At 34.2% G+C, this 19,865-nt stretch overlaps 4 protein-coding genes across 4 annotated transcripts; 3 read left to right on the forward strand and 1 right to left on the reverse strand.

Annotated features, from left to right (window-relative positions):
• Positions 1–983: 983 nt before the first annotated feature.
• On the reverse strand, positions 984–2,003 carry EAF01_010694 (uncharacterized protein; the record flags this gene model as incomplete). Its single annotated transcript, XM_038918951.1, has 1 exon — positions 984–2,003. The coding sequence occupies one exon, from the start codon at positions 2,001–2,003 to the stop codon at positions 984–986; it is 1,020 nt and encodes a 339-aa protein (XP_038765654.1).
• Positions 2,004–11,264: 9,261 nt separating this feature from the next.
• EAF01_010695 (uncharacterized protein) lies at positions 11,265–11,854 on the forward strand (the record flags this gene model as incomplete). Its single annotated transcript, XM_038918952.1, has 3 exons — positions 11,265–11,318; positions 11,422–11,452; positions 11,502–11,854. 3 exons carry the CDS (start codon positions 11,265–11,267, stop codon positions 11,852–11,854), a joined length of 438 nt encoding a protein of 145 aa, XP_038765655.1.
• Positions 11,855–12,017: 163 nt separating this feature from the next.
• EAF01_010696 (uncharacterized protein) lies at positions 12,018–12,428 on the forward strand (the record flags this gene model as incomplete). The annotated part of the gene is made up of 1 exon (XM_038918953.1): positions 12,018–12,428. The coding sequence occupies one exon, from the start codon at positions 12,018–12,020 to the stop codon at positions 12,426–12,428; it is 411 nt and encodes a 136-aa protein (XP_038765656.1).
• A 3,837-nt stretch (positions 12,429–16,265) lies between these two features.
• Positions 16,266–18,074, forward strand: EAF01_010697 (uncharacterized protein). The gene is made up of 4 exons (XM_038918954.1): positions 16,266–16,738; positions 16,811–16,954; positions 17,044–17,105; positions 17,188–18,074. The coding sequence occupies exons 1-4, from the start codon at positions 16,505–16,507 to the stop codon at positions 17,861–17,863; spliced, it is 1,116 nt and encodes a 371-aa protein (XP_038765657.1). The 5' UTR covers positions 16,266–16,504; the 3' UTR covers positions 17,864–18,074.
• The last annotated feature ends 1,791 nt before the right edge of the window (positions 18,075–19,865 follow it).

Below are 19,865 nucleotides of genomic sequence, written 5' to 3' on the forward strand. Positions count from 1 at the left end.
TAGATATAAAAGTTATAGATCTATATCATTTCAATTATATTACAAAAAGAATAATATTATATATATATATATATATATATATTTATCATTACATTTAAATCATTTAATTGAGTTTTTTAATATTAACTATTTTAATATCTTAAAACAAAAATATAGTATACAAATTAAAGGACTTATAAAATCGCGTATTAATTATATTTCGAAAATTGAATTCTTTATAACTTTTAAAACTATATATAAAGAGTTAATTACTTTTTAAAATATAAAATCAAGATTTCAAGGAATAGGTTTAATTCTATTTAATTTTAAAGCTATACTCTCGAAATTAAATATTCGAGAAGAAAGAAATCTTAATAAGAAAATATTTTCTAATTAACATTATAATAAATATAGAGAGATAGAATATAACATAAAAACCTATCAGAATAATATAATAAATTCTAACTTATTAGATTCTTAATAGTTTTAATTAATTGATTCAATTATTATTAAATAATATAAATTTGAAAGTATAAATTGAAATGAAACTAAGCCACTCAATAACATAGGTCACTTGATAATAAACCACGTTATTTGTATTTTTCTTTAAATACTCCAAGGAGATGAATAAAAAGGAGTAAGAAATTTGAATACAAATACAAATAGTAATGGAATGCTCAATCTTGAATAAAGTTAACTAAATGGAATTTAATTCCGAGTATCCTGAATCCTAGATCCTAAACCTAAATGTAAATCCAAAAGTGCTGAACAAGAAAAAATCCAACCCTAAAATCGGTATCCTGAATTTGTAACTCCGTTCCATTTCATCCCATCAAACAATGCTACGATATCAAAAATTCATTCATTACCTCTTCTCCCCAAGTCTTCCAACCTCAACTGAAAAAGGGACCCACTTACTTCCCTCTCTCCAAGGTGATTCCACTCCGCTCCTCAGCTTCCAGCTTCCAGCCACACCACACCCACTTCCAAGGTTACCCGTGGGCCTACTTAGTCATAAAACCCAACCAATCCGCCACAATCAATGTAACCATAGCATGTGGCGCAATCCTCACATAATACGTACCAAAGCCTCTATAAAATCTCATCATGCCCTCTTCCTTCGCCACCTTGACAAAACAATCTCCCATGCCTTTATAAACGCGATCTTTTCCTCTTCCCTGTTTCTGCAATCTCGTCTTCACAAAATCAAATGGCAGACTGAAGAAACTTGCAAAGAAACCGGCGACGGCCGAAGCGGTAAGTGTTTGTGTTTTCGGGTTCCAATCCGTGCGTGTCTTGAGTTGTGATTTTGCCTCGGAGAAAAATGCCAGCTGTCCGAAATTCAGTGCCATGGCGCGCACAACGGTGGGTGCGCAGCCCGCCCAGAGAGCGGTGATGCCTTCGGATTTGGTAATGGATGTGAGAGCATCGATGACGGATTTGTAATTTTTGCGTTCAGCTAGTGGTTTCAATCCATCGGATTGCATGCGGATCAGAGCGAGATCTGCAGGATTGCCTATCATGGCTGCCAAGCCGCCAGCGGTGAGACCTGCGGCGGCGCGTTCTTTGAAGCCAATGGTGGTGTGGTTTTCTTTTGAGCGAGCGGAGAGGGTCGTCATGAAACTATCGAAGAAGCCAAGACGGGCGGTGGTGTAGACGGCTTGGCGGAGGAGGCCTGCGCTGAGACCGGTGTAGAGGTCGAGTGCTTTGCCGGACGCGAGAATCTCGCGGGTCACGGACAGAGGGGTGGGTTTGGGACCGGTGCGGATTCCTTCACCGGCGAGTTGGAGACGCACTTTAATCATGTCGATGGGTTGGATGACGGTGGTGGCTGTCATGCCTGCGAGACCTCCGTTGATGAAAGGGAGAGCGGCACGCATGAATGGCGTGTGAAGGATATCGTTCTTAACAGCTATGGGATCTGCTTTGGCAGAGTCGGCAAGTCGTCTGGTAGTTTCCATTGCTTCTGATGTTCTATTTCGTGCTGCTTCGGCAGCTTGCTTGATGGAATTGGTGGTGGACATTGTGGATGATTTGATAAATGGATGGGTTGTTAAGGTAGATTGATGTGATCTTGAGCAGGCTTCTTGCTCTGTAAGCAGCCGTGAATTGTTAGCCCAACTGACTGTATATCTTTCACGAGGGAAGAATGGACGGGGGACATGGTGTTTATATGTAAATAGATATCCAAGAACGACCTTTGATTCTTGTGGGCTGTGGGGAATCTGATCAATATAATTGGACTATTTTCATCGATTCAGATAAAGGAGCCAGGCGTCATCAAACGTGTGAAACGGACGTGGGATTGATCGGGATTGACTCCGGAAACAAACGAAGGCCTTGGGAAGTCTGAGGGAAGCATGCGAAATCGGTACGAGTGGTAAGGTAGATAGATAACCTTGGTAAAAGAAAAATCGAACAATAGAGAAACATTACTTACTCACTTGAAATGCTCCGTGTACCGGATTATTCCAACCGGATTACCGTCGCGTACCTCTGGGACAGAAAGTGGGCTTGGCTGGTAGGATCTGGGTCGATATGGATTATGCACGGTCGATCGTCTCCCTAGTCAATATCAATCATGTACAGCCCTGTGTGCCGATAAGACGACGTGGCTGTGAGTAGTGTGAGGTAATGTAGAGAAATGAAGCTGGAGTTATGGAGATCAAATAACATAAAAAATCAAATAAAATGTATCCAAAGACACACACGACCATGATTAAGTATTCGGGGATTGATGGGGTTCAACGCATTGGGTGGATGATGTGGAATTCCCATTGGTCGACTTGGTCGACTTGGTATGTTGAAGCAAGAGTGGTAGGATGGATTATTGGGTGCGGGGTCGAAGGTTTGATTTGATTGAATCTTGTTTTGTTTGGCTGCGGCTTGCAAGGCACTTTTGGTGTTGTGAGGAAGGGTATGGAGTTGGGTGAGCTCATGCTATACCTGCTCTGGTGTGGATGCAAAGGTTGTTCTTGTGTCTATGAAACGAAAAACGAAAGGAATGGATGTTTCTCGTTAGTTCTGATACTAATGTTGATGCTACTACTATGCTAATGCGAGTGTTGATTCTCTCCTCTCCTCTCCTCTTTCTTCATGTTCGGTGCGAATTATGATCTAAGATTGTTTGTTGATATAGTTATCGTTGTGGTGCAAGGGTTCAGGTTTCTCATTTCTTGTTTTCCCGAGGTGATACTTCCAAGGTCTGATATACATCGTATTTACCTAGGGATGGTATCTCCTCACCTACCCAATGGGGGAGAGAGCATGATATCTCTCAGCCTGATGTAATTCCTGAATGCATCGTTGACTGTTTTCGGAGATGCTTCATGTCATACCACAGGGACAACAAAGAAAAAGGGATGAATTTAGCCTTGTTATCATTGAATCATATCTTTCTGACATGGCCACATGATGGACATTTATCTTTTGGAGATGGCGATCTATTGTGATGATTGTAGCAAAGATAATCTCACCGTCTCATCCACCAACATCCTCATACTCAGCCTCTGATACTTTCATACTCATCCCCTTGTACCTCATACCTTATACCTTCCTTTTACCTCACACCTCACACCTCACTCCTCACTCCTCACATGTATGTACTCGTATACCAGGTATGCATGGAATGGATCCATAATCCCATCTGGATTGGTATCGTCTCACTTGGCAACCCTTTGCTTTGGTACCTTTTTTAACTTTTCGTGGTGCAATCCAACAAACCACCCCAACACTCAAAGGTTTCCAGAGATTCCCAAAAATGCGGGGTAGCTTATACCCTAAGTGTTCTAGCGTTACCAGCGTCAATGACAGATCCTTCCTATTCCGATTGGGATAACGCGGCATCTGTAGTCTCCGCTCTCCCGTGATTTGAACATGAGACATGAGACACGATTCGCGACGTGATTCATTCTATCGGGTTTATTATCAATCTTCACTATTCCTGTACTACAAATAGGATCACATGTTATTTTTCTATCTTCACTATTCCTGTACTACAAATATGATCACATGTTATTTTTCTATCTTTTCTTCCAAGATTCAATCATAAGATAAACTGATTGACTGACTGATTGATTGATTGATTGATTGACTAACTGACTGACTAACTGACGACTAACTAACTAACTAACTTACTAACCAACTAACCAACTGACTATCAAAATAAATCCCCCTTATACATCAAACTTTCTACTAGAAAGGTAGATATAGACACCAAAGGCGGAAAACAGTCTCGGCCCTTCCATCATTCTACCGTATCTTCATCCCGTTACTCCCAAATAGCAAAGCTTAAACTCACTCACACACGTCAAACTTCATTCACCAATCCACTTTCACCTCTTCAATCCCTGGGTAGCTATCCAGCTTCTTAGCTCCCCCACAAGCACAATCCCATATACGGTATCCCCATCTACCGCATACCCTGATTCATATTCATATTCATATTCATCATCAACAAGCGCCAGCACTTTCCCACAATTATCTCTCAATCCGTTCATCACCCTAACACGGTCCCGATAATTTATCGTTCTCCTATGGCGCATGCGATATCGCATGCTTCCACGGCTGGTTCTTGACGGTCATACAATATAATGAATGAGATGTGTGGAAAAGTGTTGAGATCTCGAGACATCGAGATTCAAACATGTCGAAAAAACAATCTCTCCACCACCGGAAATTTATTCCTCCGCGTCCAATTACCAATGCGTAACCGCAAGTGCCCGAGTTGATGCGTTGGGAAGCGAGTGGAAACGTGCGTGGGGGTGGAGGATTGGGGGTGTCCACGGTGGAGATTGTCCGTGGAGATTCTCCGTGGAGAGATATATCATTATTTGGTATCGGGATTGGTGAAGACGAAGCCATGGGGAAATTATTCATCGTGGGCTCTGTAGCTTTGTTGGTTGGGTTATGTCTCACTATGGAGGTATTAGCTCGAACTTTCTATATGGCTCGATGGGTTGATGCATTGGAAGATATCGAGTCAAGGATAACCCGTGGAGTTATCTAGAGCAAGTCCATCTATCATCATCACCCAAAGTGAACACACCGAGAGATGGGAATCTAGTAGTTTTCCTGGTTGATAAGCTAATGTTATTGAGGAGTCCCAACCTTGTTACTACCAGCCGCCATCAAAATACTTCATCCCACTCCTCTAATGCTTCTATCGAGATGAGAGGATCATATCAAATCAGGTATTACCTATCAGGACCGTCACCTGATCATGCTACCTCATCACCTAGTCATCTCTTTCCCTCTCCTTTGGCTTCTCTGTCTCTTAATTTCATTCCTTGTGGATATATTCCACCATACCCACCATACCCACCATAGTTATCATCGTACTCTTCCATACAGCTTCCAACACCTGCGAGTTGCTCTTCTTGGGACCTAGGATTGAAGATGACTCTTTCGAAAGTTGAGCCTTGGTCACTGCCTCTAGTTGATCTGCTGGTAGTTGAAGCAGAAGTAGATGCTATCGCAAATGCATTGTCATAGTGATGATGTTTATATTGTTGCTGTCTCCGTGCATGGTGATGACAAGCAAATAGGTTCTTCTTTCTATTGTATGTCAGTATCTGATATGCAAGTGAGGATTGCTTATAGATACTTGTGTCAAGCCTGAGATAGATTACTACCTCTAACTGTGCTGCTAGTTGTTGAAGCAGTTGTAGAGAGATTGTGATACTGATAATGTTGATCTTCCGAATTCTCCTTCCTATCACAGCTTGATTCTCCGATACTTTCATGGTGGAGGTGAACATACTCCTTCGAGGTCTTAGATGGAGCACGTTCTGTAGTCAATCCTTTGGTAGCTGGGTCCGAGTTGATGACTGAGGCAAAGTTGACGACTGAGGCAGAAGTGAATGTATCTAAGATGCATGGTTATGGTGACGATGATGTTTGTATCGAGATAGTGATTTATCTTTTGAATCTTTCCTAGTCCATGTTGATTGAGTAGTGGTGGAAAGAGGGACTCTACTCATTACATCGATGCCTTCGAAGCCTGAGTTATGATTAGATGAAATCTGACACAAGTGCCAAGACACTATAGAATATCACGCGGCATCTGTATATTTTCTCCTTGCTCAACATAATTGAGGGATTCAAAATATAGAGATACTTTGAGAGGAGGTTCACGTGATTGCCCTTCACATATCATTATTCCTTTTTTCGCCACCGAAAGAGTCTGACAATACATCGATAAGTTGTCCACGTATCTGATTCAGCCGTGCCAAGTAATAAGTCATCTCGAGTCCTGGTCCCAACTGAACGGCATATTGAAATGGTAGTTGTGAATGTGTTTGGATAAGATGTCACAATATTCATTGTCTAACTGGTCAACTCCGATGTTTGAGGATTCCAATGACAACGAATCGTAGAATGTCTTTGAACACGAATTGAAACGAAATCTCCTTGTATGAGAATCCATACCATTGACAAGAATTATATTGATATATCACAGTATCGATAAACAAAGAACATGAAAAAAGTCAAGAAGAGTTTTTTTCAAAATATTAATATTATAAATTTCAAACTTTTTATTGAAAATTTGAATTAATATGAAAGTTATTATAAAAGTAGTTTTTTTATAATGAAAATCATAACAATTTTGAAATATTTTGAAACATAATGAAAGATATTTATGTAAAAGTTAGGTTTTCGAATTTGAAATTTTTATTTCTTATTAATTTCTAATTTTTTGAGAAAAATTAATTAATTATTAGAATATAAATTTTTGAAAATGATTGATTTTGATATATTTTGAAATGATTCGCTTAGTAATATAAACCACTTGATGATAAACTATATTATAAGAGAGGAAATATATTATATTTATTGAAATAACGTGGTTTATTAGTGAGCGGGTCATATTAGTAAATGGGTCATTTGAAAATATATCAAAATTAGGCCTTTTTTCGATATTCTTATTTTAATAACTAATTAATCATTATTTTGAAAATAGAAAAGAATTTTCAATAACAATAAAAAATTAGCTTTTTATAAATCTAGTTTTTCTATAAATATTTTTATTATATTCTAAAAAAAGTAGAAATTGTCACGATTTTCGTTACAAAAAAGTTATTTTTATAATAACTATTATAATAATTTAATTTTTTATGATATTTATATAATTAAATTTCAATATTTTCAGATTTCTTTAAATTATATTATTATGTAAAGAAAGTACATAGTTACATATAAATGAATTTTGTATATAAAATGAAATAACTTATTCATTAATATAACCCGCTCACTAATAAACTACATGTTACGGGAGCTGCCTCTAGGGTCACGTGGAAGTGTCTAGAGATCTCTCGAGGTGGTTTAGACTAGACTTCAAGTAGGAATTCAATAAGGTTGTAACTGGTTGCAATTCTCGTAACTATAGTAATGAAACTAATGATTGTTCTTGAGCACGAAGCTCTACACTGTAATGAAACCCATTCCTTTATATAGACCTTCGTTCTCTGTGCTCAGTCGGATCACAAATGATCCCTCTGATCCGGTTACCTAAGCGTCGGGGTCACGTGACGTCTATTGTGGCAGACCATCGTAACATTGTTATTAGTTTTGTATTATATATAATATACTAATATTTTTATATAAATAAAGCCCTTTAATTATATAATACAGTAAATGTAATAGTGGATCTAAATCAAAATCCTATTCTCCCTATTGACAAATAAGTCCTTATACTATATTATCATAATAATCTTCAACTTACTCTTTTGGTAATACTAAATAATCCTGTTTTATACATATATAATTGAATTACGCCTATATAAATTTGTACAATACAAATATTATATATAAATAGTTTATTAATATAAAGTTGTGAAATTCTTATTGAGGATTTTTGTAGAGAATATCGTTATTATAGTTTTATATTCTTTTTAGATTGTTATTGTATATAAAGATATTTCGATAATAATTATAGGAATTATAAATAAAGAGATTATAGGATTCGATATATACAATCCGATTGTTCGTATTCTTATATCACTAATAAACAATACTAACCTTTACCTTCTTTTTATACTTCTTCTAATTGAAGTTCTACTCTTTCTTTATCAATTAATCTAAAAATCCTTGATGCTCGCAAACATTCTCTTTTACTTAGTTCTAGTTTTATTAAAGAATTACTTATTATTAATTAGTTTATATATATCATTGTATAATTCTTAAATTTTCTTTATATTTTTCTAATTTGAAATTGAATTGTTTATTAAAAACTTTTTAAAAAAGAAAAAAAAACTATAAAATAAAATCAAAAAATCAAAATATTATTAACTTTATTCTTAATTATAATTTGTATTTGTATAAAGATCTAGTTAATTTTTATATATATCTTTCGTTTTATTTATTCTTCAATATATATAATAAGAGTATTTATATTAATAAATCTTTTTAACATTTTATTAAGATTTTCTTTTATTATTATATCGGTAATATTATTAAGTTTATTAATCTATTAAACTTTAATAAGCTCTTTTCTTTTATATAATTACTATAATATCATTATATTAATTATAAATCTCTTCTCTTTTGTTATACCCAATTTAATAAGATATTTATACAATAAATACGAATCTGTACAGATAATAACTAGAATATTAGGTAAATTCAATTAAAAGGTGATAATTTATAGAATTAATTTTATTATAAGACTAATATCTATAACTTTTACTATATTATATATAACTCTTTTGCTTTTTATATTATTATAATGTATAATATTCCTAATCAATTTAAATATATTCTCATTTAATATATCCTCATTTGTTAATATAATGATAAAACCTATTTAACTATTTAAATCTTTATTATTTACAAAAAACCTGTTAATAAAAATAAATAGTTTTATATAATCTTATATAAAAGAAATAAACGAAAGTCTTCAATCAAGATTTCCTATTTACTATTTAAGTTTTTTATTAAATACCTTAATATTATTATTTAATAAATTTTAATATTATATAGTAATAAATAGGTTGTATAATGTTTTTGATTAACAAATTGTTGCAATATATACACCTCGAGCTTTTTGTTTATAATATTACTTAGAATTAATAATTTTTATAAGTTTCTTTTCCTAACCTTTTTATATAAGAATTAAATAATTTTCATTCTATTATATAATATAATTATTAAAGATTAAAAGTGAATTATATAATGTAACTTATGGTGAACCAGGTTATATGGGGAATCGGGTCACATTTAGCCTATCATTAACTTCAAACCCTAACAAATTTTGCTATATATACTGAATCATCTTTTATATCTTCTCAAATTGAAGAGAAGATATAGAATGTTATTATTATATTTCAATTGAAGGAATTTAAATCAATTAGAAAGGCTATAGAATATTTTGAAGTTCCTAAATCAACTTTTATAGCTAGGGTTGCTGGAAGGAAATTATATACTCAATCCTATAAAATAGCTTAAATTCTTTCAAATACAAAAGAAAATACTCTTGTACAATGGATTTCACAACTTACTATTACTGAATTCCCTATTACACCTATATTAGTGAAGGAAATGATCGACGAAATTCGTCTTCGATACATTCAGGTCATATCATCTCGAATTCCTACCTTAATAGAAATTCCATTTATAGACTACAAATGAATCTATAAATTCCAAAAACGATATTTAGAATTTAAAATATACTATTCATATTAATTAGAGTCTAATTGAGCTAAAGAGGTAATATCAGAGAATATTCAGGCTTGATTTGACACGTTTCATATACGTCTTATTAAACGAAATTATAAATTAGATAATATATATAATATAAACAAAATTGGATTTGAAGTTAAAAGTACTCAAAGTATATATATTATAATCAATTCTATTCAAAAATCAAATTGAAAAGTTACAATTGACAAGCAAAAATGAATAATTATATTTGAATATATTAATATAACTGAAAAGACTCTATTACCTATAATCATTTTCAAGATTTAGAATACAAATTCTATATAGATTTCAAAGAATATATCTCAAAGCTAGCAGTTCTTTATTAATATAAATAAATAAGTCTCAAAAAATTATAAATTAGAATGATTAAAAAGAGTTTTCGAATTAGAATTCAAGAAAGTATTAAACAATCAACCTCAACTTTTAATTATAAATAACCATTCAAATTATATTATAGATAGCTTTATTACTTTTTATATAAAAAAGAATATCAATTTACTTATATTACCTTCTTATTACTCCTACTTGTTTTAATCATTTGATATTATAGTATATAGACTAATGAAACAATATCATTCTTTAAAGGTCGATCGATATTCTCAAGCTGATATAAAACAAATTTAAAGAGCTGAATAAATAGAACTCTTTCAAAATATTAGAAAAAAAGCATTAAATTCTTCTAATATTAAAGCTGGCTGGAGAGAAGCTAATTTAGTACCTTTTACCCCACGAAAAGTACTCGATTCATTATTATTTAATTCCTCCCAATAACCTTTCACTTTATAAATAAGAATCTCCAATTAAAATTTAGATTTATTTATACTTAAAAGCTTTCTTTCAAATGGGACAAAACTAAGACAAGTAAATTAAACCTTTAATAAAGTTTTAATAAATAATGATTCTCTTATATCATCAATTTGTTGATATACTAAAAGAATAATTAAACTTGTAGAATCTCAAAATACTGAAATAGTTCTATTTTGGAAATAGTTTGCTAATATTTAAAAAATAATTAAAACTCGAAAAAAAGAACTAAAAGTAAAAGAATTAAATTACAAGGTGTTACGGGAGCTGCCTCTAGGGTCACGTGGAAGTGTCTAGAGATCTCTCGAGGTGGTTTAGACTAGACTTCAAGTAGGAATTCAATAAGGTTGTAACTGGTTGCAATTCTCGTAACTATAGTAATGAAACTAATGATTGTTCTTGAGCACGAAGCTCTACATTGTAATGAAATCCTGTTCCCTTATATAGACCTTCCTGCTCTGTTAACTCTTGAGTCGATTGTCGAAAGCCGATGGTCGAGTTTCGAAAGTCGAAAGTCGAAAGTCGATTTCGATTGTCGGCTTTTATGGTCACGTGATGCTAATCCTGTAGTTCTTGTTATCCGTCGTAACATACACCTTCCAAAATTAGCATCCCTTGCGATGATCTTGGTGGCATGCCGAATACCTTCCGCTCCAGATATCCTTCATACATCGAGAAGTCGTGGTATTTTTGTTTTCTTCGATTCTTGTATTCATTGCACAAGCACTATCAAGATAGTATTATAGCCATTGATACATTGAAAAACGCTTTCTTTCAAAAACATGGCGCAGAGATGGACTTTTGAGGCTCCAGTTAACGTCACTGCAACTTCTCTGGTAAACCTTACGTGGACACCTCACACATTTAATGTTGCTAAAAATGGAGATTTTCTTTTGAATTTATGGCTTTTGCGCGCAGATTCACGAGATAATACAGTAGTTCAAAAATATGCACCTTTTCCTTCTTGCTGGTGAGTTATTCCCATTCCATTTGTAATACACTTACTAAAATCATGAAAGGCAATCAAGATGTTTACAATTATTCCGTTCTCTGGACACCTACAGTCGATGATATCGATTTCAATGTTCCAGCAGCCGGAATGCATCAGCTGGCATGGGAACATAGTTCAAATAATACCAGTCCCAATTCAAGGGATTTCAGGATTTCATTTTGTATCGCCAGTCTCCTCAAGTACTTCGTCACTATCTTCTCCCACCCCATCATCGACCGCATTAACTTCAACACCTTTCACAACCTCAGTAGTCTCAGCAACTTCAACAACTTCAGCAACTCCAAGAACTTCAACCACCCCAATAACCTCAACTATCTCCCAACAAATCGCCCAACAAATCGCCTCTCCAAACAAATCTAGCAGCACCCCCACCATCGGCCTGGGAATTGGAATTGGATTCCTCCTCGTATAATTCCTCGCCGCTCTATTCTGGGGTCTCCGAAAATATCGTTGGGCAAAGAAAAACTCATCCCTCAAACTACTATCCACACCCCCCGACTCACTATCAACCCCAAATTCAGAAATGTCTTACGATTCACCATCCACATCGATACCAAACACAATACCCCATCAATGTTATTCTGCATCTACAAATCCATCACATGTCCCAGTGCAAAATTCAATACCACATCAATACTACACTCCACCTACAAACTCACCACTTGGCCCAACACTGAATCCAACACCCCACGAAAACTACTCTCCTCCTACAAGTCCACCACATGGCTCAATACCCAATTCAACACCACGCGAACTTTACTTCCCATCAACAAATCTCTCGCCACAACACGAACAACACATCTCTTCCACAATTTCCTTCCCCGACTCCACACCGCATGAATACTACGATCCATCTATGAGTCCCGTGCCGGTTTCTCGTGCCGAACTCCATTCATATCCCGTTTCGTATCCGATTTCTTACGCCTGCACGTGATAGATCTATGGATAAATTTTTACCGGGAGATGTGAAACCTGTGGAGTTAGAGGTTAATGGGAGGAGGGTTGAGATGTAGTGGGATGGAAAGAAATGTATGGAGTAGTGTGGTGTTGTGGTGGGTTTGATTCTGGGGATCGATAGGGGGATGGAAGATGTAATTTGGTATATATAATTTGGAATGTGGAATGGGGATGGAAATGAGGAGGTAGTATTTTCACTAGAAGGATGGAGGGAGTGTGTGGTTTCTTCTTCTTTTGTATAACTTGTATTATGCGATGGTACTGATAATCTCGGACTACTTGGGCTTGGTGTTATATACGAGATACCATTTTGAACGTTATGTATGGGTTGGATTACGTAGCTACGAGCTGGTATGTGGAAAGTCGGATCGAGGTCCAGGTGGATATTGATACCTAATGTATAGAATGCTCACATAGCCATCTATAGAACGTGCGAGAATAAAGAATTGTAGATGTATTCCCAAATGACTCGCTGATGATTTCTGCCAACAACATCATCCTCTTGAATCCCGAACTGTAGTAAATAAATCGATAATATACTCTCACGAAATCATTGCCAAGCACAATTATCTCCCCCGTATATCAATCCGTTGTGTCTGAAATTCTCTATTCCATTAGTAAAACTTCAATAGAATATTGAGATACTTCCGCTATGTCACGATCAGAGTTCAAAGTAGAAAGGGGGTACGATATAAACCCCCGAGAAAGCATTGAATAGGAGGCAAAGTAACGTGGACACTACATCTCGTTCTCAGCACACCCTTACAATTTACTCTCCACCCTTCAATCCCACAAACCCTATCATACACCATACTCTATCTCCCTACAAGTTACAAAACACATCTTCCAGAATCCAGAAGCTCTTTTCTTTCAGATCATTCCGCTCATCTCTTATTCTTCGTATACCTACCTATCTGGGTATTCTAACTCACTGGACGATCTAATAAGCTATTTAACATCATCCTGAACATCAAATCTTCATTTAATCTGCTATCCGATCCTTGAGATTCTATCATCTGATTTATCTCGAACAAGTTTTTGATAACCTATATATTAAACGAGAGAGTGTAAGAATAAAATCCTTCATACAAATTCCGATAATATAAGTACTAGGTACAGTACTAGCGTACTACTACTAGTCACTTATCAAAATCACATCTAAAAAGACTATTTAACTACTTTTATTATATATAAAATCAATAACTTCAATTAAATATTTAAATTTAAATTTAAGTATATATATTATTTCGATATTAATATTTAATAAAATCATATTCTTTATACTTTTTGAATTCTTTCAAATCGTTAATTATATTGTTTAAAAATTTATTTATAAAAGTTTATGATTTTCGTAGTGTATTTTATTAGTAAATTTTAATATTTTGAAGAATTTTTTTTAATTTTTAATTTTTAATATAGAAGATTATGAAAAATAAATTATATGATTTTTAATCTAATTATACAATTATTTATATAAGCTATCGATTTTAGAATTTAAAAATTAAAAGTATATTTTATAGATTTTAATAAATTTTACCATGATTTAATAAGAAATTAATAATAATACACAATAACTATATATTATATTATATTAAAATTAAAAAAAAAGTTTTTAATATAAAGTAATTATTAATATTATAAAAAGGTTTTATTTCTACATATTAATAACCTTTTTAAAAATATTCTTTAAAATAAATAAGAATGGTTTTTAAAGAGGATTTTCTTTTCCATTTATTATATTTAAAATCTTTTTCTTTATATATAACTCCTTTATAATATCATTAAATATTAATAAGTCTAAATTATTATAGAAATTTTGAGAAATTTTTTTATTAATTTATTTATTATAATTTTTTTTTGTTATAATAATATTAATCATTTTATATAATGTAGTGTTACGATGGTCTGCCACAATAGACGTCACGTGACCCCGACGCTTAGGTAACCGGATCAGAGGGATCATTAGTGATCCAGTTGATCGGATCAGAGGGATCATTTGTGATCCGACTGAGCACAGAGAACGAAGGTCTATATAAAGGAATGGGTTTCATTACAGTGTAGAGCTTCGTGCTCAAGAACAATCATTAGTTTCATTACTATAGTTACGAGAATTGCAACCAGTTACAACCTTATTGAATTCCTACTTGAAGTCTAGTCTAAACCACCTCGAGAGATCTCTAGACACTTCCACGTGACCCTAGAGGCAGCTCCCGTAACAAACAAGTGGGGGGGTAATTAATAGTATAAACTACTTATATCTTAATAGAAAACTAATATATATTTCGGATAATCAATTAAATTCGAATTTTCTATAGTTTCAAAAGGATTAGTACAATACCGAATCTAGATATATCGTCCGATACGACTGGAGAATATATATATAATAGAATGATTTAGATTTTGATAATTTTGATGGTTTTCTAATATAGTATTTGATTAATTTAAAACGAAATTTATTACACTCGTTTAATTTATTATAGGAAATAGAGATTGGATTAAGCAATAAGATGACTGCCTGTTATAAGTTCCAAATACTAATCTGATTTATATGAATTTTATTCATACAAAAAAGAAAGTTAAGTTTATATCAGAATATATAATCAACAATATGACATTATATATCACGCTTTACTTTATATACACATGAAATACATAAATAAGGGTAGTACATATATATAGATATAACAATTTCCTTTTTATACGAAAAAGGTAGATAGAAATAAATAACCCTTTTAATCATACATATTGTATATACACACTTTATTAAGTCTGCCCAACAATTATAATTATTATAAAGGATTCAAAAAAAACTCTTATTTAATCTAATTTTTCAAGTATAAAATTTCTTTCTGTATTAATTTTAGATTAAAAATATTATAGAATCAAATTGAAAATCAATTAGAAGATTTAATATTTTAGAAATACTAATAATTAAGAAATCTTTTTTTAAATAAAATTCTATTAAAAATAGATTTAAAGTAATTTTTTAGAAAATAAGATAAATAAAGCATTATAGTATGATAAATTCAAGAAATTCTTCTTAATTATTAATTTTCTCTTTTATTGATTTATAATAAATTTAATTCTGATTTATATATTATTATTATTTTTTAAAAAAAATTATCATATTCATATTATATTATTTGTAAATGATGAAACTTGAATTTAATATATTCAATTGAAAAGATAGTTTATATATTTTGCTTTTTAAGAGAATTATAAAAATAAACTTCAAAAAAGATTTAACATATTTTTAAACCATGTTTAAAACATAATTTTTGATATATTTCAAGTTTTTAGGATTTTATTTAGTAACATTAATATAAAAGAATTCAGAAATTTAGCTTTTTATTCTATAAATAAATTCTAATATAGTTTTTTAATAAATTTTTATTAATTTATAATAATATTACTTTAAATCGATTACTATTTTGTTTTATATTTTAAATCTTTCAAAGATTTAATATTTTCTCTAAATTCTCTCAAATATCTGGATATCTCAATTTTGAAATCATTCTAATGATTTTTGAACTTATAATTAATTTTTAATTCAATAAATCAAGTGTACAAGATGTAGGGATATCGGTCACAGGGGCATTGGAAGTCAACGTCCAGCGCTTAATACCGAGCCGATAACGTGATAGCAATTTCCAGCCCCTAATGCGGAGTGCGGTACCAGCTTATCGGATCTTTCTTCTTTTAATTTCTCATTTCACGTGCTTCGCGTGTCAAACGGAACAAATGATAGGCGTGTGGTGTGATTAGCGTCTGAGTTACCCCCGTTAGCCGCTCAGGTGACAAAAGGTTCATGCCTCCTTTAAAATCCTTATTCTATTTTAACTTCTGCAGTGATGGCTCCACAATGCATCTACCCCGAAGATCAGGAAATTTCTTGCTGAATCACGAAAGAGGGCAGTTTCGTTCGGCCAGTCTGTCCTCGACCTCCCTATTTTCTGCAGCTTTGCGTACTCCCGTTCCAATGTAACCTTTTGATAATCATTATCTTATGTACGCCTCATAATTACTATCAGCATATGGAATATTAGAACAATTATGGTCCCCCAAAGAACCCGCCCTTATCTTCTTGGTGCGTTTGTCGCCCTCGTGTTCATCACTCTTATCTCTCTCCAGCCTCGTCAGGAATCACCACAAACCTCAACATGGTTAGACTACTCAGATAAGTCATCTTCTGATATCCGCAACTACGTATCCGCCACTTCCGATCAGAAGCTTATACCGGCCGACACCATTTCGGAGATAGGTCGAGCCAGTAATGCGACGCTTGGTGTACGTATCACCCTCCTCCAATTTCCAATTTTTATTAGGCGAATATCGCTTGCTAACACAATAATCAACTAGTTCGAGAAAGTAGTGGTCATAGGGCTGAGAGAACACTCAGATACACGGGATGCAATAGTATTATCTGCGTCTCTAACGGGATTCGAGATACAATTTGTAGATGGAATCAAAAGTGATGAAGTGGTCGATAAGGCCAAGCCGCCGGTATGTGATATATACTCTACAACAGCACCCGTTCTTCACTGCATATTGGGACGATGGCACTAGAACTGAGGATTGACGCTTTGACCTAGGTACATTTTTTGAATGGAGGAGCGATGGGTCCTTGGCGGGGTCACATGAATGTGATACGAAGGTGTGTACATACTATTCACTATCAGTTTACATTCTTAAAGGGACGAATACCTTGGTGCTGATTCGCATTTGCTATCACGCAGCATCGTAGAAAATAAACTTGCTTCAGTATTTATCATGGAAGACGATGTTGACTGGGATATCCGGCTCCGAACCCAACTCCCCGAACTCGCCAAGGGGATCCGCACTCTATCACACATCCCACTTTCTCAACGTCAACATTCCCCCTATGGTGATGACTGGGATATGTTATGGTTAGGTCACTGTGGCGAAGAACTTCCCTCTGCTTTCCACAAAGGGAAAAAGGATGAGATCTACAGAATTGACAACGACGAAACCGTTGCTCCTAAATCTTCTCAACCATATCTTCAAACCCTCGCAGATTATCCCGAAAGAACCCGTATAGTTCATAAAGCTGGTTCTCCCAAATGTACGTTGGGATATGCAGTTTCTTATCGTGGAGCTCAGAAGATTCTTATGGCTGCGGTAAAAGGTGGTAATAATCTTCCTGTTGATAATGCACTTGCGTCGCTTTGTCGTGATGGTTACTTGGATATGAAATGTTTCTCAGTGGAACCTCAGATATTTCAATATTACAAACCGCCTGGATTGACGGACAAGGATAATAATGTTAATAGTGTTGAGAAGGGAGATGTGCAAGGTACAAAGGAGAAGGGAATCAAAAGTATGATCGTTTGGAGTACGAGGTTAAATCTGGAGCATTTGATCAAGGGGATGAAGGATTATGTTACCCAATAGGGACCCAATAGGGGAGAACAAGGGCCATTTTGATATTTTGGTTTGACTTTGAAGGATTGGTCTTTGGGGCGTTGGGATACAGGATAATGACATGAACTGGCACGATTTGATAGAAATTCGTATTCAATAATTTTGAGGGCATATTACGAGAAGCTTGGTTTATAAGGATAAATAGTATTCACTCTTGTGATAATATTTTCATTATAGCATATTATATATGTGAATTTTTCAATCAAACGATAATCTTGTCATCCTCTAAGCTTTCCCGCCGCAGGTTGTTTGATAGTTCAGACTACAATTCAAGAATCAAAACCTTGGAGTATTTACTTCCTCCACGTTATTAAGAAGATTTTAGATATTGGATTCATCCCTAACGTAACTTGACTAGAAGTGGGTCATATCATAATATAGGTCACAAAAATCATATTTTCCTATTTGACCTTGTTCTACATACTACAGGGTGATCTACAATTATCATTGATTCAATTGAACTATCATTATCCTTTTCCTTTTCTATCTCCTCTTTTACTTAATCAATTTGATATTTGAATAATCTACTACATTATTGTTTTAATAATAGTATTTATTTAACCTTTTCGATAATTTTCAATACTTCTTCAATACTAAATATAAATTCATTTTTTAATTTTATTTTCTTTTTATTTTTTCGTTTCTTTTTTATTTCAAATAATTTTTTATAACGTAACGTATGGGGAACTCGGACATATGGGGAACTCGGACACTTTTTCAATTATTCTACACGCGATCTTGTTCTACGAGCCACACAATCCTCCAATTCCAATTCCGAATCACTTGAACTATTCTCTAGCTCTTCTTCTTCAATCTCTTCTTCTGATTCTTCAATTGGGCGTTTGCGTGGCCGTCCTCGTGGCTTTTTCTCCTTCGGTTTTTCCTCCGCCTTACGTACCATTTTCAATACTTCCTTAGTACTAAAGACAAATTGACCTTGTAATTTGACTCTTTTGCCTTTAGTTCTTTTCTTTCGAGTCTCAATTACCTCCTGAGCATCAGAGAGCTGTTTCCGAAGTAGGGCTATCTCAGCATTTTGAGATTCTACAAGCCTAGTCATTCTCTTGGCATATCGACGAGTTGGCGATGCAGGAGAACCACTGCTTGCTAGAGCTGTATTAAAGATCTGATTTGCTTGCCTTAGTTCTGTTCCATCTGGAGGAGAACTCCTGAGTATAGACAAGTCTAGGTCTTGATTGGGGGGTTCTCATTTGTGGAGTAGAAGGTTGCTGGGAGGAGTTAAATGGTAATGAATCGAGTACTTTTCGTGGGGCAAAAGGTACTAAACCAGCTCCTCTCCAGCCAGCTTTAATATTAGAAGAATTCAATGCTTTTTTTCTAATATTTTGAAAGAGTTCTACCCATTCAGCTCTTTGGATTCGCTTTACACCAGCTCGAGAATATCGATCGACCTCTAAAGCATGATATCGTTTCATTGGCCCATACACCGCAATATCAAGTGGCTGAAGCAAGTGAGAGCAATGAGGAGGTAATATAAGTAAATCAATATCATTATCTATACAGAAAGCAATAAAGCTACCTGTAATATGGCTTGAATGGCCATCCATGATCAAAAGTCGAGGTCGGTCACCTGACACTTTCTTGGATTCTGGTTCGAAAACCCTTTTTAACCATTCTAATCCATAGCTATTTGAGGTCCATCCATTTGTACTAGTAGAGAACTGCCAGCTTTGAGGTGTGTCCTTTGGAATCCATGCAGAATTCGTATTCTGAGCCTTGAAAATGACCATAGGTGATAGAGTATTTCCAGCTGCATTGACACATTCAAATGCAGTTATCCATTCTTGCTTGCCAGCTGTAACTTTCCAATTCGATTTCTGAGTAGAATCGACTATAATGCGCGTACTTTGAGTACTTCCAACTCCAAATCCGGTTTCATCCATATTATACATATCATCTAATTCATACTTTCGCTCAATGAGACGCGTGCGAAACGCGTCAAACCAAGCCT

This window comes from Botrytis porri (assembly GCF_014898465.1).
Source record: "Botrytis porri strain MUCL 3234 chromosome Unknown BPOR_017, whole genome shotgun sequence".
Taxonomy (NCBI): domain Eukaryota; kingdom Fungi; phylum Ascomycota; class Leotiomycetes; order Helotiales; family Sclerotiniaceae; genus Botrytis; species Botrytis porri.

Bases quoted from the DNA above. Each gene is read 5' to 3' on its own strand.
- EAF01_010697 (XM_038918954.1), top strand. From the start codon at position 16,505: ATGGTCCCCCAAAGAACCCGCCCTTATCTTCTTGGTGCGTTTGTCGCC. The intron at 16,955-17,043 runs GTATGTGATATA...GCTTTGACCTAG, and splicing joins TCGATAAGGCCAAGCCGCCG to GTACATTTTTTGAATGGAGG. The intron at 17,106-17,187 runs GTGTGTACATAC...GCTATCACGCAG, and splicing joins CACATGAATGTGATACGAAG to CATCGTAGAAAATAAACTTG.